This window comes from Callithrix jacchus, chromosome 4 (assembly GCF_049354715.1).
Source record: "Callithrix jacchus isolate 240 chromosome 4, calJac240_pri, whole genome shotgun sequence".
NCBI lineage: Eukaryota > Metazoa > Chordata > Mammalia > Primates > Cebidae > Callithrix > Callithrix jacchus.
Window position 1 is genome coordinate 74,913,510 of NC_133505.1, and position 17,832 is coordinate 74,931,341.

Genomic DNA, 17,832 nt, shown 5'->3' on the forward strand with positions numbered 1-17,832 from the left:
TATGAATAATTTATTTTCTATAAGAAACGCCAATATGTCAAATGAACAACAGCCGTTGCAAAGCGTGCTTATTTTCTGAGGGAATCAGAAAAAAAGCCAATTTAGAATTTTAATAAATAAACTAAAAACACTAAAAAGTAAGTTTTCCTTCCCCCACTGGGAAATAACTTCACCTACCACTGAGAATCAGAAGACTTGGTTGCAGTTCTAGAGGCCAAAACTAGATGGTGCTCTACAGTAGTTAGTACTTCAAGTCAATTCCAAAAGTTTAGAGTAATGGGATTTAAGGGCTTTATTAAGGATGTATTGCATGAATTTCAGATTTGATTCTTCTTCCTTTTTTCTTCCACAGACTTTCATAGGGGATAAGAAAGTGGATAATATTCAGAATTACACAGCTCTAGGCACTTTACAAGCATGTTTTTCTCTTTTGATTGTCTTAGTTATTCCCTGTCCCACTTCTCAGCCCTTATCCATCACTTGTAAAATTATCAGACATACTAGTATCAGATGAGGAAATGAATTCTAGAGTAATAGTTAAGGGAAATGTTTGGTGTTGTGCAAGTCAAATACTCGGCCAGAATTAACACTCAGGTCTTTGATTTATCAAGACTACCTACCTTAACTAACAAGATGAGAAAGTACAGTCAGTAAGACTAAATTCATTTTGGGGATGGAGAAGAGCCAGTAGTAACACATGGTGGTTGTTGTTTCCATCATCATAGCAGTTTTTGCTCCCTTTCTTGAATATCCTTATTGTTCCCTGTCCACTTTTCTGAGGATCTGTTCATAGAAGAGGAGAAAAAAGAATAGGAAGGAAGAGAAAATGCTCACAGACCAGCAAATTCCATGTGTCAGGCACTAATTTAAACATCTTACATACGTTTCCATATTTACCTTTTGAGGAAATCAAAGAAGGTATAAATGAATGACCGCCCCTTTTATTTATGAGGAATCTGGCATGCAGCTAACTCCTCAAAGTCAGTAAGTAAGTGTCATTCTAAGGATTTGGCCACAACTTTGTCTAATTCCAGAACCAATGGGGTTTTCTACAACTACCATTGTGACATTAAAAAAAAAAAAAAACTGGTTATAGTCTCTTTCCTAGTGCCTGTCTGCATTGAGCATGCCATAATTCTAGGTTTATACTGTGCGATGTACTGTCCTATGTATTATCTTATTTAATCCAATAGCCAACTCTGTCACTATGAATAAAAGTGAAATTTCCAAGCTTAACTCTCTCATCAGTGGCAGTACTTAGATAAGAGCCCAAATATTTTCATAACAAATTTTAGTTTTAAGGTAGAACTTAAGCACACAAAAATGATCAACTCATACATTTTTGCTATTTGCTTTATTTCTTACAATTGATATAAATGATCGTAATTTACAATTTTCCTAGTCAATAAGGGATCAACAATATGTGTTAATACCATAATTTCTCAAAAATACAAATAAAACTCTTCCAATTACATTTTAACAATTGTCTATAAGCATATTTATTATGTCATATATGCTGTTAAGAATATAAACAAATAGATTATTTTTTCCTTCAAGTTTTTAATAAATGCCTGGGTAAGACATATATGAAGATTTATTCATTAAATACTTATTTGCTGACTACTGTGCAAAACCATTCTAGACACTGCAGGAGCCAGAAGGATGACCGAGTCAGAGCCCCTGATCAAAAGGACTGATGAACAAGGACCTGCCCAGGTACTGCCACATCCAGTCATGGATTCCTTTGTCTAGACACAATCTTGGAGAAACCACTTGCAATTTGAGAGAAATGCCATTAAATTCAGGAGAAGGCCTTCAGTTCCTGATTGATATATTCAAAACTCGTATCAGAAAAGGGACTCTTAAAATTGCCCCATCACCAGATGTAAAGCCAAGTTTCTTCCCTCCTCAACCTTCCACCTACTTCTGCCTCGCTTGTCACGATTGCCATGTACTTGGACACTTGAAGAAAGTGTTTATCTAAGTGTAATTCATTATTGATTGTGTTGCATGGCTTAAAATCTTTAGTTTCTCCACTGATTTCTGAATATTATCCACTTTCTGATTCATCATTCAGAACCTTAGCAGCAGACCTCCATGTGACCTTTGTTTTGCTCTGTGAGAGAATTTTCCGATGGCTAATTATTAGGATGGTCTTACTCCCAACCAATTTGTCTTTTCCACTTCTCCAATTTGTTCCACTAAAATTAATTTTACAGTTGACATTTTATAGTATTTCATTAGCTTTCCTCAACCTTTGATTACAATATTATCACATAACTGAGAATGATGTTCATACTGAAATGAAAACCTACTGTTAACATGTAAGTTTTATAAGAAGTGTAATTTTTAATATTGTCATTTTCCATGGTAACTGCAGGTTAGCCTTGATGGGTTAAGGATCAATTTTACTTTCATTTATTACAAAAAAAATCTGGAAAGTACTCTCAGAGTCAGAAAGTCAGTGAACATTGGTGTCTAAGTAGGTTAGTATTATATATATACAGTTGATTTCTGGCACCAAAACTTCTTAGCCATCTAGGTCAACTTTTATTCCTTGTACATTACAAAGAACTGTGATACATTTTATCCCATTAAATCTTCATGTCATCTCTGTGAAATTTCTTTTTGATTTTTTAAAAAATCTCCAAATTATCCAAGAATAAAGGAGGGATCAGATAAATGAAGGGATTTTCCCAGGGCACACAGCTATAAGACACATGGAACTGAGATTTCAAAATTAGATCTAACTCTAAATAGAGTACTAACAGCTCCTAGTTAGTACTACTATGCATACTACTACTACATAGCACCTACTATATTCCAGGCATGGCTCTAGACATTTTACAAGCATTAACTAACACAAACCTCACAACAACACTTTGATGGAGGCAATATTTTTTGTCTCCACTTTACATATGAGTAAACTGAAGCATCAAGAGGTTAAGTAACTTCTAGCAGCGGAATGTGGTTTCAAACTCAGGCTGACCTCTGTTTTGCTAACTCTTTATATACTACTGGGTAGGTTTTATAACCACTTTGGTATCTCATAGAGGTTGTTAGAATTTAATGGCATAAAATGTATCATGGCTCTTCGTAATCTGTAAGGAATAAACATTTATCAGGCTATGGGAGAAAAAATTTGATGTCAGAAATGGAGTACACATACATTATATTGGTGATTCACATTCCAGCCAGATAAAGAATATAAGACTGCAATCAACAGACAGCATCAGAGAATATGTATTGTGAACAGCTTATCATTTACCGTTTTCTCTTCAGAATTTCTTTGAGATGGTTAAGGAATCTAGATCAGAAAGCTTAAGGGCAGGAAACACAAATATTGGAGGTCACAGGTCTAGTCCATATTATTATTAACCTACTCTAATTCTGCTCCTATCTTTGTTTTTAAATGATTGCCTTCTCATCAAGACTGGTTTAAATTGCCTGCTTGGAAATTCAGGGGCTTACAAAAAATTTTAAAAGACCAAAAATTTCACTTCCATTCAGACTGTGCAAATATTGTGAAATGTCACCAAGGGATTAATCTTTTTTCCATTATTTTAGATTTTTTTACATCACCTCCGCTCATGTGCCACTGCAACTTTAACTGCTTTTTAGGACATTTAGTTCTGATCAGCTCCCATCCTGAATTCCTAGCTTTGTCCTACAGTGGAAACCTCATTTATTTTTGCCCTGGGTAAACAGTTTATGCTCATTTATAACTCAAAGCTACCTGGGCAACTGGGTGATTATTCGGTGAATCTGATTAATAAAAATAACCAAAGTAGGTAAGGGCTGGAATAACTTTAAAAAATTAAAGTTAAACCCAGTCTTTCCAGATAACTGTCTCTCTTCAGCACTTTAATTTCTCTATAGATAGAGCTTCAGGGCTGTTAATAAATGACATTAAAGAAAGCATCCCTTTTTCTCATTATATTCTTGTAATAGTCTATACTATCCTTTGTCTATATATAACCTGCCTACACAGATACTACTTGGCTATTGTGTTTTTTGACATGGTGCCTTTAAGCCAAGTCTACCAACTCTCACTTGGCTAATAAAAAACCTCAACTCACATTCATAGTGGACTGCATTTTCTTTCACTTCCTGTTGCTATATACTCTGAAATACTTAGGATGTACTCAGATTTATTTTTCACAAGAAGCTGTATTTTGGTAACATGTATTAATAAGGAATATTTGTTACTGAGACACTGAACATGGAATGTGCTTATGGTATATTTCCACTATAAAATGTAAGCTCCAAATACCATAGTAAGATTGGCCAAAGCAAGTTTAAGAAGTGAAAAAGAAAAAACTCATAGGAATCTCAGGAAACTCATAGGAAACTATTAAGGCCATAAATCATAAGTAGATTTTCTTTCTAATCCCAGCAGTATACCGTAAAGGATAAAGATTTACAGTCCTTGTAATTTTATTTTAGGTACTATAACTGCTAGTTCTATTCTTAGTTATATAAATGTATCATTTTTCACTCTACAAAACTATTTGCTTCAGTATCTTCTAGCCAGTGAATTCCATGTGTGTTTTAAGATTTAACACATGAGAAATTTTTAAAGTTAGTTGCTTTTGTTGACTTTTAAAGCTTTTTTTTCATTATGGTCATTTAATATGCATTTTGTTTATAGTTTCTTTTAAAATTTTTTATTGTATATATTTGAGTTATATAACATGGTGTTTTTATATACATATACATAATGAAATGAGTGACATGATTACTACAAATTTAGATATCCATCACCTTCCATAGTTACTGTGTGTGTGTGTGTGTGTGTGTGTGTGTGTGGACTGAGGATACCTAAAGTCCACTCTTTTTTTTGAGATGGAGTCTTGCTCTGTCGCTAGGCTAGAGTGCAATGGCGCGATCTCGGCTCACTGCAACCTCTATCTCCTGGGTTCAAGCAATTCTCCTGTCTCAGCCTCCTAAGTAGCTGGGACTACAGGCACACACCACCATGCCCGGCTAATTTTTATATTTTTAGTAGTAGAGACAGGGTTTCACCATGTTGGCCAGGATGTCTCCATCTCTTGACCTTGTGATCCACCTGCCTTGGCCTCCCAAACTGTTGGGAGTACAGGTGTGAGCCACCGCACCCAGCCAAAATCCACTCTCTTAACACATTTTTAGTATACAATGCAATATTATTAACTATATCCTAATGTTATACCTTGTATCTCTAACTGTATCATACATAACTGCAAATTTGTACTCTTTAACCTACTTGTCCCCATTTCCTCCCCCTCCCTACTCCTGGTAACCACTGTTTTACTGTTTTTATTTATTTAACTGTTTTTTTAAAGACTCCACATAGAAGTGAAATCATACAGTCTTTTTCATTCTGTGTCTGGCTTACTTCCTTAGCATAATGTCCTCTAGGTTCATCCCTGTTGTTACACATGGCACTACCTCCTTTTAAAGGCCAAATAACATTCCATGGTAGATATATACCATAATTTAAAAAAAAAATTATTCATCTGTTGATGGATACTTAAATTATTTCCATATTTTGGCTATTATAAATAATGCTGCAAAGAGCAAAGGAGCACAGAGATCTCTATGAGGTGCTAATTTCATTTCCTTTGGGTATATACCCAACAGAGGGATTTCTGGATCATATGGTACTTCTAGTTTCAATTTCTTGAAGCACCCCCACATTGTTTTCCATAATAGCTGTCCCAATATACATTCCCACCAGCAATGCATAAGGGTTTTTTTTCCTCCACACTTTCTCCAACACTCACTATTTCTCAGCTTGTGTGAGATACATCTTATTGTGGTTTTGGTTTGCATTTCCCAGATGATTAATGATGTTGAACACTTTTTAACATTTATATTGGGCATATGTGTGTCCTCTTTGGCAAATGTTGATTCAGGTCCATTGCCCATTTATAAATTTGGCTATTTGATTGTTATTTGCTATTGAGTTGTGTGAGTTTCATATAGTGTTTGGATGTTACCACTTATTAGATACATGGTTTTTAAATATTTTCTCCCATTCCATAGGTTGCATTTTCACTTTATTGACTTTTTCTTTTACTGTACAGAAGCTTTTTAGTTTGATGTAGTGCCACTTGTTTAATTTTGCTTTTGTTGCCTGAGCTTTTGGTGTGATATAAAAAAAATCATCAAGGTCACTATCAAGGAGCTTGTCCCCCAAGTTTTCTTCTAGGAAGAGTATGGATTGTTTCATGTATTTATTTTTCATTAACATTTCTCTTATTCTCATTACAACTGTCAAGTTGTCTTTGGCACTATAATGAACATAGCTAAGAATTTTAAAAGAATGTACATCACTACTTTAAAAAATTGCCTTGTCTCCTGGGAAGATGATATGTAAATATATTTGGCATAACTGGCATGGCATCTCCCCACAGAAGTACAAAGGAGGTTCTCAAATGGTTCTCAAATTAAAAATTTCTGCCCACCCCATATACATTGTTTTCCATTACCCTTTCCAGTAAAGTGGGGAGGGATTGCACTCCCTAAGTACCTATAGATAAATTCCCATAAATTGAGACAAAGCTTTATGTCTTAATGCTGTGGCCTTCAAACATTAGTATTATAATTACCCAGGAAGCCTGTTAAAGGACCAAGTGCTGGTCCCATTTGCAAAGTTTCTGATCCAGTAAGTCTGGGGTGGGGCAAGAGAATTTGCATTTATAGCAAGGCCCAGAGGATGCTGTTGTTGCTGCTACTCTGGAACAGCACTTTGAAAACCAGTGCCCTCATGCATGAGAATAGGGATATTTATTTACTTGCTTGTTCTTGATCAAAAAACTGTATGTATATAACTGAGTAACATATATTTCAGTTTCTGATATTTTGCTTTCATTTTCTTCATGGGAATGTGAATTTTTAAAAATGAAGATGTTAAAAGCAATAAAGAGCAATGGATGGACTTTTTACTTTGCACATGAATTTTGTTATTGTTTCTCCATTTTGTACTCATTGCAATGTTTATTGCCTCTCCTTTCTTAGAGGCTACCCTTGCGGAATTATTGCTATATGCCATTAACATGTATTTTGCAGGTGAAGAAACTGAGGCACAGAGCGATTTAGTAGCATGCTCAAGTCATACAGCTAGTAAGTGGCAGACATGTGATTTGAACAAAGTCGGTCTGACTTTACAGCTTGTCCTTAAACAATGTGCTTTATTACCTTCCAATCCTTCAGAAGGCATAGCAATTATTTAAATAACTTTTGAAATAGTCGGAAATGTACTTTGGGCTGTTAAAATAGTCATTTTGAAAAATATTTTTGAGACTAATGGTTAGATCAGATTATATATGGTGCAAAAACTTTTGTAGTTAAAGTCAGTTGCAAAAAAAATAAAGTATGCCATTTCTTATAAGACCTGATCTCTAATAACTTTTCAGATTTTTGCACTCTGCCTTCAGTTGACAGTCTATTCATTAGCCCCTAAAATGACTGGGCACTTTGTTACTTCTGAATCCTTGCTTATGTTGTATTTTTAACCTAGTTTAAAATATTTCTGTTCTACCCCCCTAGGTGAGAATTAATTGTTTCTTTATTCGAGACCCTCAATGTGCTTTTTACTACTCATGTCTTTCCACTTTGAACCAGAAAGTCCTTATCACATGTTTGTCTATTCCTTTAGAATCTAAGCTGTCTAGGGGCAAAGTTGGACCTCACTTATCTCCATCCCTTTTCCTATACTCCTATTTCTGGTTGCACCTGGCTCAGGACTGAGTAAAAACAACTTGAAATGTATATTACTGAATGACTACAGACAATAAATAACTTAACTTTTAATTATTGCCTGTGGCCACTCAGCTATTAGGTTTTGGCTAGAGACTCTCAAAACCAGGTGCTGTAAATTCCTGTCAGACCTAATTTTTTTTCTTCAAGATTCTTTTTGTAACATTTGTGCTCTGTGACTCTCTGTTGTGTTACCACCTATTTTACTAGCATGAATGATTTCCCATTTTCTTCTCTGTATTTGTGTCTATTTCTTTGATCTGTGGCAAATGTGTGGGGTAGCTCTCTCTCACCTACTCTAACACCAGCCAGTCTCTGAATGGCTTACATTTCAGCCTGCTATTCACAATATACATTTCAGGTTGTGTTTACTCAGAACTGAGTAAATTCAAAATCACCTCTGCTCCAATCTCAGTTATTGAACATGTCCAAAACATTATAATTCTTCCACATCCTTGACTTTGATGAGGTCATGTGCTATAAATTTGTCCGTATCCTCTAAAAGTTCAAATTTCTCTGTCTTTTAGCTCCCTTTTTCTTATTTAGTGGTTTCATAACTGGATATCTTAATATGATTCTTTCAGTCCAGCTAAGATCCAGTGTTTAGAGGCACTGCAAAATCAATGTCTACTAATAAGTTCAAAACATTTTCACTTCTTTTATTTCTTGCCTTTGAACACAAAAGAAATATGAAAAATATTTTGAATGAAGGCACTCATTTCCAACATAAATATTTGCCAAGGTTTATAGGCTTGGACCTGAGAAATGTTTTTATTTTTTTCATATTCTTTCTCAGTGAGTTGATTCTTTTCTGTTGTATTTTTCCCCACTCTACACAAGTTTCTTTTATGAGTCTTTAAAGAAAGTTGCTAATGTCTTAATGCCTGAATTTCTTTTCAGATTAATTTTTCTTGATTTCCTTACCCTTATTTTTAATCATTTTCTCTATTTTCATCTGTGAGTAGCAGATATATATGTAGGTTCAGTTACGCTAAATAAAAATTAGGTACCAAAATATAATTATTCACCCATGTTGGTATACTTGATTTAGGAAAATATATGGATGATTATTTGCAAGCTATGAGTCAATAATTATCTGCATTTAAACTTTAAAATGTTATACTAAAAATAGAAATATGATTTTAATATGTCAGACCCTTATACAGTTAGAACTGTAATATCAATTGAAAAAAGAATAATGCAAAGAAATTAAAGCATTGTAAAATAAGTTTAAAAAATCAGGATTCTTTAGCCACTTACCCAATAAACAGATGTTGAATTCATATTATCCACAATCACTAAGGGAGATATTAAAGATACTGAGCCCTGAAAGGAACATACTTTCCCAGAGGTTACAATTATATTACGTTTATTTACTACTTGTATCACATAGGTGTGAAAAAAGATACTATAGGGGATATTAATGGATTTTATATAGGATAGTAAAGAGATATCAAGTTCAGAGAGTTTTATTATTATAAATTATAAAACATTAGGATAGGATATGTGTTTGCCTCAAAGGGGTCTGATTGTTTGGCTGCAGCTCTCTTAAAGATCCATAGAGCTTTAGATGTGAAAAAAACTTAGATATTATTTAGTCCAAATTCATCACTTTACAGATTAGGATACTGAAATCCAGAGAGAAAGTTAGATGACTTATTCAACATTGATATAATGTAATGAACAAGAGTGTAAAACTGGTGTCTTTATTTTCTGTTCACCTATCCATCTATTTATCCCTTTTTGTTTGTTTGTTTGTTTTTGTTTTTTGAGACAGAGCCTCGATTTGTCACCAGGGACCAGGCTGGAGTGCAGTGGTGCGATCTCAGCTCCCTGCAACCTCTGCTCCCTGCAACCTCCACCTCCTGAGTCAAGCAATTCTTCTGCCTCAGCTTCCAGAGTAGCTGGGACTACAGGCGTGTACCACTACACCCAGCTAATCTTTGTATTTTAGTAAAGATGAAGTTTCACCATGTTGGCCAGGATGTTCTTGATCTCTTGACCTCGTGATCCACCTGGCTAGGCCCCCCTAAGTGCTGGCTCCCAAAGGCCTGAGCCACTACTACCGGCCCTATTTATTCCTTTAACAAATATTTGAATAGACCTGGGAATAAAAATATCAGGGCAAAATAAATAAGTCATCATTTGCTCTCAAAGTTCTTATACAACAAACTATAATTGATGGAATAACATAAAGAGGCTAAGTACAATGACAAGTGCAGCATAGATAATAAAAGAGTAGTCATGTGGGTGTATGTGGGATTCCCAGATCAGTTTTGCCACACAGCCTCCTTTTCAACTTAGGATAATTTCAATAGATTTTTAAAAATGTTGTCAACATTTTAGACAAGCAGATAAAGATTTTTACTTTTTTTGGTGTCAACAACATTTTAGACAAGCAGATAAAGATTATCACTCTGTCACAATGCAATGGTGCAATGGTGGTCTCAGTTCACTCCAACCTCCGCCTCCTGGATTCAAGCCATTCTTCCATCCCAGCCTCACAAGTAGGTGGGACTACAAGCATGTGGCAGCACACCCAGCTAATTTTTGTATTTTTAGTAGAGACAGAGTTTCACTATGTTAGCTAGGCTGGTCTCAAACTTCTGACCTTGTGATCCGGCCTCCCAAAGTGCTGAGATTACAGGCATGAGCCACCATGCCTAGCCTCAAAATTTTCACTTTATTTTTATGCTGAAAGTGTGGGCAAAAACAAGTTTTACTTGAAATGTCTTGTTTCATTTAACATTTTGGCATAGATATAAAAACCAATGCATTTATTGATTAATTTTTTATTAATTTATTTTTCTTTTGAGATGGAGTATTACTCTGGCACCAGGTTGGAGTGCAGCGGTGGATCTTGGCTCACCACACAACGCCTGGCTAATTTTTTGTATTTTTAGTAGAGACGGGATTTCACCATGTTAGCCAGGCTGGTCTCGAAATCCTGACCTCAGGTGATCCACCCACCTTGGCCTCCCAAAGTGCTGCGATTATAGCTGTGCGCCACCAAGCTTGGCCAATGTATTTATTTTTATTAAAAATTTCTGCACCAGGCGCAGTTGCTCACACCTGCAATCTCAGCACTTTGGGAGGCTAATGGTTAGATCAGATTATACATGGTGCAAAAACTTTTGTAGTTACAGTCACTTGCAAAAAGGTGGGTAGATCACGAGGTCAGGAGTAGGAGACCAGCCTGGCCAACATGGTGAAACTCCATCTCTACAAAAAATTAGCTGGGTGTGGTGGCAGGCTCCTTTAATCCCAGCTACTCAGGTGGCTGAGGCAGGAGAATCACTTGAACCTGAGAAGCAGAGGTTGCAGTGAGCCAAGACTATGCCACTGTACTCCAGCCTGGGTGACAGAGTGAGACTCCAACTCAAAAAAAAAAAAAAAAAAAAAGAGAAAGCTTTGTGGTTTGGTCTCAGAAAAGTAGCAGGCGCCAGTTGAGAAAACTGCGGCCCCATCGGAAGTCTTACCTCGACACTTCACTCCATGGCAGTTCCCGAGACCCGCCCTAACCACACTATTTATATCAACAACCTCAATGAGAAGATCAAGAAGGATGAGCTAAAGAAGTCCCTGTACGCCATATTCTCCCAGTTTGGGCAGATCCTGGATATCCTGGTGTCATGGAGCCTGAAGATGAGGGGCCAGGCCTTTGTCATCTTCAAGGAGGTCAGCAGTGCCACCAACGCCCTGTGCTCCATGCAGGGCTTCCCCTTCTATGACAAGCCCATGCGTATCCAGTATGCCAAGACCGACTCAGATATCATTGCCAAGATGAAAGGCACCTTTGTGGAGCGGGATCGCAAGCGGGAGAAGAGAAAGCCCAAGAGCCAGGAGACACCAGCTGCCAAGAAGGCTGTGCAGGGCGGGGCAGCTGCCCCCGTGGTGGGAGCTGTGCAGGGGCCTGTCCCGGGCATGCCACCAATGACTCAGGCACCGCGAATCATGCACCACATGCCGGGCCAGCCACCCTACATGCCGCCCCCTGGCATGATCCCCCATCCAGGCCTTGCACCTGGCCAGATCCCACCAGGGGCCATGCCCCCACAGCAGCTCATGCCGGGACAGATGCCCCCTGCGCAGCCTCTTTCCGAGAATCCACCGAATCACATCTTGTTCCTCACCAACCTGCCAGAGGAGACCAACGAGCTCATGCTGTCCATGCTTTTCAATCAATTCCCTGGCTTCAAGGAGGTCCGTCTGGTCCCCGGGCGGCATGACATCGCCTTCGTGGAGTTCGACAATGAGGTACAGGCAGGGGCAGCTCGCTATGCCCTGCAGGGCTTTAAGATCACCCAGAACAACGCCATGAAGATCTCCTTTGCCAAGAAGTAGCACCTCCCCCTCCCCCGTGCCTGCCCCTTCCCCTATTCTGGGGCTGCCCCTTTCCCCCTTGGCTCAGCCCCCTGAAGGTAAGTCCCCCTTGGGGGCCTCCTTGGAGCCGTGTGTGAGTGAGTGGTCGCCACACAGCATTGTACCCAGAGTCTGTCCCCAGACATTGCACCTGGCGCTGTTAGGCCGGAATTAAAGTGGTTCTTTGAGGTTTGGTTTTTCACACACAAAAAAAAAAAAAAAAAAAAAAAAGTTTCAGCACAGTGTTTCACAGAATAAATAAATACAATGCTATATTTTATTATACTTTTTAAATATTGTTTTTCTTTTAAAGAAAGTTTGAAATTTGAGGTAATACTAAATTTGCTACTTCAATTTAGTGTAATTTAAGTCAATTTAGGAAGGCATATTTGTTGCTTTTATCAATTATTCATGAAAAGAAACTTCCAATTCTGACAGTCAATTTTTATTAAAGGAAGATATGAAGTTATTGTTTAGCATACATTGCCCACTGAGTTCCATGGAGTGAAAATAAAGTAGTGTGTAGCTTTACTAATGAATTCAGACACTCAGTGTTGACTCCAAGTCTCTTTAAAATTAGGTTGAATTTAAATATAGTAAAAGCCCAGTTCAACACTTGGCTTATTTTTATAACGCTGTTTCTCATATTAAAATTTTGATAACATAGTGTTCATTTTATTACAACTTATTTTTATTGTTGTCTTTCAAAAATATAAATAGCAATAAGAACACATGAACACTTTCTATTTTTTTTCTTAATGGGACTACACAGAATTATTATGCATAAAGCAGACTTCGAAACAGGTCTAGTATATCTAATTTGTAAAACAGAGTGTACATGGTTCAACACATAATGCATATGCTATAATTACAGGGTGAAGGTGTTTAGTGTGTCCAAAAAATTTTGGTAACACAACTAGACTATCCTTCCATCCATTAGCCCTTCAAAAGGTTTTATATACCATAAAACATATGGTATATTTTTAAGGTGAATAGTATTTCTGAAATACTCCAGAACACTAAAATTTTGCTGATAGTTATATCTATGATCTGGATGCCCCAAGTGTCTTTATGTTTGAATTATTAAAAATGAAAATCTTGGCTGGATGTCATAGCTCATGCCTGTAATCCAAACATTTTGTGAGGTCAAGATGGGATGATTGCTTGAGCCCAGAAGTTTGAGACTAGCCTGGACAACCTAGTGAGACTGCATCTCTACAAAATTTGTTTAAAAATTAGCTGGGTGTGGTGGCTTACAGCAGTGGTGCCTACTACTCAGAGGCTGAAGTGGGAGATCACTGGAGCTTGAGTGGTCAAAGCTGCAAAAAAATGGAAATCTTTATTTTGTAGAATTTACAGAAGTCCTAATCTAGACAAAGGCAATTTTTATACTGGTTAAAGGTTGTGGCTGCTATTTAAAATTAGTAAATTTGCTTATAATCTAGGAATATACAAAAATGCACTAGAATACAATTTTAAATAATTTTTAAGCAAATACCATTAAAAACTTTCAAGATTTTAAAGTTTTGATATTTTATCACCATATTTAAAATATTGACTATTCCTGATATGATGGAGTTTCTATCACTAGACTTGCATTTATGTTTGAAGTAGCAAAAAAGTGTTCTTTTTGGCATTCCAACCAACCAGCAGAGGTTAGTGTGTAATTTCTAGTCAAGTTGTTACTATTTGCTGTTTTGCTTTGCTTTGTTTGTTATTAATTCTTGCACAATTAGCTAGGACATCATTCTTTACTCAATTACAATAGTATCTTCAGAGAAATAATAAAACAGAAACTCTATTTCTCTTACATGTATCAATGACATATAAAATATTTCCTCATAAATCTAAATTTAGCCCTCTGGAAAGAATCTAAACTATAAGGGAGGTGGATACTCTTGGCAATGGTGTGGTATGCAGTAGAAACAGTACAGTCTACATTACTCAGCAGTCTTTTTATCTGCAACGAATGGAAATTTAAATTCAAGTTAACTAAACCAACAACAACAAAAAGAGAATTCATTGACTAACATGATAGAAAATTCCAAGGTTTCATCCTGCTTCAGGGCTTGCTTAAGTCAGTCAAATGAAGTCATCTTTCTCTTTTTATCCCTAGCTCTAGTTTGTTTTGTGTTGGCTATCTTCCAACAGTAAGCTATCTGTCTGAGGTGGCCTCCAGAAAACTCTAGACTTACTACTAACTAGTCCAGTGAAAAAAAATTTCTCTTCTGAATTATCCTAATAAAATCCCAACACTAAATATCACTGGATGACTTGGATCACGCTCACACCTTTGAACCAATTGCTATTACCAAGGAGGTAGACTACGCTCACTGTGCAGGGCTAAGTCACACGCCTACTCCAGGATGAGAGAGCTATGATCAGCTTCATTTAAATAATGTAGACTGAAAGTGGGGAAGACTTGGTAACTGAAAGGAAAATCAGATGATGTTACCAAAAGAAAGATGTTGAGTAGGAAAAAAAAAATTTAAGTCTACCTTACTCTCAAATTCAGGTGATTTTAGTATACTTAATGATAGGTGACTTCTACTGACTCATTTTCTTTTCCATATATGATATTGATTTGGGTGTCAAATGACTAGCCTTAAGAATGTAGGTTTGGCCAGGCACAGTGGCTCACACCTGTAATCCCAGCACTTTAGGAGGCCGAGATGGGCTGATCACTTCAGGTCAGGAGTTCGAGACCAGCCTGCCCAACATGGAGAAACCCTGTCTCTACTAAAAATACAAAAAATTAGCTAGTTGTGGTGGCAGGCGCCTGTAATCCCAGCTACTTGGGAGGCTGAGGCAGGAGAATCGCTTGAACCTGGAAGGGAGAGGTTGCAATGAGCTGAGATTGTGCCACCGTACTCTGCCTGTGCAACAAGAGTGAAACTCTGTCTCAAAAACAACAAAAAAGAAGAATATAGGTTTGTATTAGAATGAAGGGCACACACAGCCTCTGGAAGCAAGTGTATAAGAAATTTTCTCTGTAGTCTCAGGTCAATATAAAGGAAACAAAGATTTTAAGTAGTTTAATTCATTGTTTTAAAACACACATAAAGTCTTAGTATTCTAGTATTTATATAACATTACTTTTTGTATTTCATCGTTGCATATAAGTATAATATTTAAAAATATGAATTCCTGATTTTTCCCTTTATTTATAAGCTGGTTTTCTCTTCCAACATGAAGGTCACCATTATAGTTCCAGGGAAAAAAAATAGGAGACAGTAGAACCCTCTTCCCTCTTCTCGGGAAGAGGGTTATAATGTAGTGGGAAGCCTGCCTCCATTGTCCAGAGGTTTGTGCAGAGAACTGAGGAGGCAAGGTAAGAGAGGGATTTGTAGCACTAGACTAGGGAGACCCAGTCAGCTGAAAGAAACCACTGGATCCTTACTAAGCTGAGAGGGGATAGACAAGGGGTTTATTAACATCAGACATTAACAGCAGGTGCAGAGCTGTGAGTCAGCCAGCATGCAGATTACGATTGTACTGGTAGTTTATAGTCGCATCCGTATTCTTAGATACTCGCTTTGTACTGGTTTTTGTGTTTTTACTTTCACCATCAATTAAATGACTAAGTTCAGTGGCTGGTCAGTCAGTGCATATCCAAGGACTAGCATGAGGCCAGCATTCTCCCTTTTCCCCAATGCCACCAAGTGATTTACAGTTCTCTCCCACACATTCAAATGCCATCTTGAAGATAAATAAAGGAAAATGAAATGATTTTGCAGAATTATTGTAGATTAACCCATGTAATCTCTTCAGATAACTGGACTGTGCTAATATGTGAAAAACAAATTCAGTATTAAACCTACTTCCTAGTGTGTGGGTGGGTAGGGTTGTAAAGATTAGATCAGTTATAGAGAAATAAAGAAGTTACATTATATGCACATCCAAGTTGTGGTATGTGTAAATCCTTATACACAAACCAATGAACTAGCTTTAAATGTAAATTTATACTATTAGCCACTAGCAGGGGGCCCATTAATTTACTCATAGACATTTAGCTGAGATCTCTTTGTGTGATGTTAGTGTCACATAAGGATGAACTTGAACCTCATTAGGCTGCCTTTTTGTCTAGCTAGATTTAGTAAAGATTATACTTTTTTAAAAACTAGGTCACCTTGCAATGGAAATAGTAGCAGAGGCTAAAGAAGAAAGTATAAAAAAAAAGTTTTAATAAATACAGCATGCATAGGATGAATATTCTGCTTATACCAGATACATATATGATTGAAAGAAAAATAGGTAATAAATAGGGCAAAACCACTGAAATATATTATTTATGTAGAAACAAATACAAATAGAAAATTTACAAAAGAAGATAAAAATGTGGAAAATATTCATTTTAGTTTCAGTAAAGATAAATCATGCATATGATTTATATAAATATAAAAGGACCCCATCTCATTATTGAAAGAACATATTTTGTATTGCTGGTGAAATTGTAAACTTGTGTGTGTGTGTGTTTAGTAATTTAGCAGTATTCGAAAGAAGGTAGATGTTTTCAGGAATACAACTTAAAGAAGTAACCTCAAATATGGAAAACTCTGGTTTCACAAATATGTTGATCATGTTTTTGAGTAGTAAAAATGTAAAAACAAGCATTCCAAAGTAGGAGAATGATTAAATATACCTAATTGTTTAAGTATTATGAGGGCATATAGGACCAAAGCAAAATGTTTCTTTACATTTTTAAAGGAAAAAAGTCATTTTAATATGTTATGTTACTGTTATATCTAATGAGAAATACACATTTTTTAAGAAACAAGATAATGTCAGAATCATAAAGGTTTCAGGCATTATTTTTCTAGTTTCCAAATACTAACAGTGTAGTCAGATTATTTGTTTAATGGCTAAAATGTATAAAGAAAGAAAATTGCTGTGGGGACATAATTGAGTATCTCTGAGCCCCAGTTTTCTTTACAGATATCATCCAATATAATCCCTCATTCAAGTTTTCTATATTCTAAAACTCTGTAATTTATGATCTATAAATAATGAGCATATGAGAGATTTAGTTTCATACTTCTTTCAAAATATTGTTCCTAAGATTCCATGGAAACAGAGCATTACCATCTGGTGGGATATCTCATAAATAAGAACATAAATAATGCATTTTAAAAGTTTGTTGCATTAATAAATATTTCACAAAATATAGAAGTTATGAAAAAGAAATAATTATTCAGCAAAAGCAAAATAAATACTTAACAGTCAGATTGTTTAAAAAAAACCTACTTTGTGCAAAGCATTGTAGTAGTAAAAATGAGAGAAAGTCTCTAATTAGATGAAATTTTAAATTGAAAAGTTACATTAAATATAAAGCAAAGTTCACTCATTTTTTGATAAGTATATTTTTATGTGTTTTGTTTAAAAATCTTTGCTTATCACTAGGTCGTAAGCATATTTTGTGATGTTATATTTTAAAAGCTTTGTTTTCTGCTTTATATTTAGATGTATAATCCAATTGAAGTTGACTTTTTAGAAATATGGTGTCATGTAGGACTCATCTTCTACATTTATAGTCACCTTTCATCATTTATTAAAAACATGTTATGATAGACTCTCCTTCTTCTCCTGCCCCATGTGCCACCTTCGCATATATATGACACAATATCGCATATATATGGGTTTGCCTCTAAATCCTCAATTGTGGTCTGTTTGTCTATTTTGTACCAATACTTAACAGTCTGAATTACTGTAGCTTTACAATAAATCTTG

The 17,832-nt window shown here is 36.1% G+C and overlaps 1 protein-coding gene and 1 pseudogene across 1 annotated transcript in view; one reads left to right on the plus strand and one right to left on the minus strand.

The window, feature by feature from the left end:
* The window catches only part of LOC144582405 (uncharacterized), a 69,870-nt gene that overhangs the window by 34,890 nt on the left and 17,148 nt on the right, over positions 1-17,832 (minus strand). The window contains exon 3 of the mRNA XM_078370892.1: positions 621-783. Within this exon, the coding sequence (XP_078227018.1) occupies positions 626-783 (158 nt within the window). The 3' untranslated portion in view covers positions 621-625. The remainder of the gene's footprint in view (positions 1-620; positions 784-17,832) is intronic.
* Positions 11,146-12,293, plus strand: LOC100410790 (small nuclear ribonucleoprotein polypeptide A pseudogene; annotated as a pseudogene).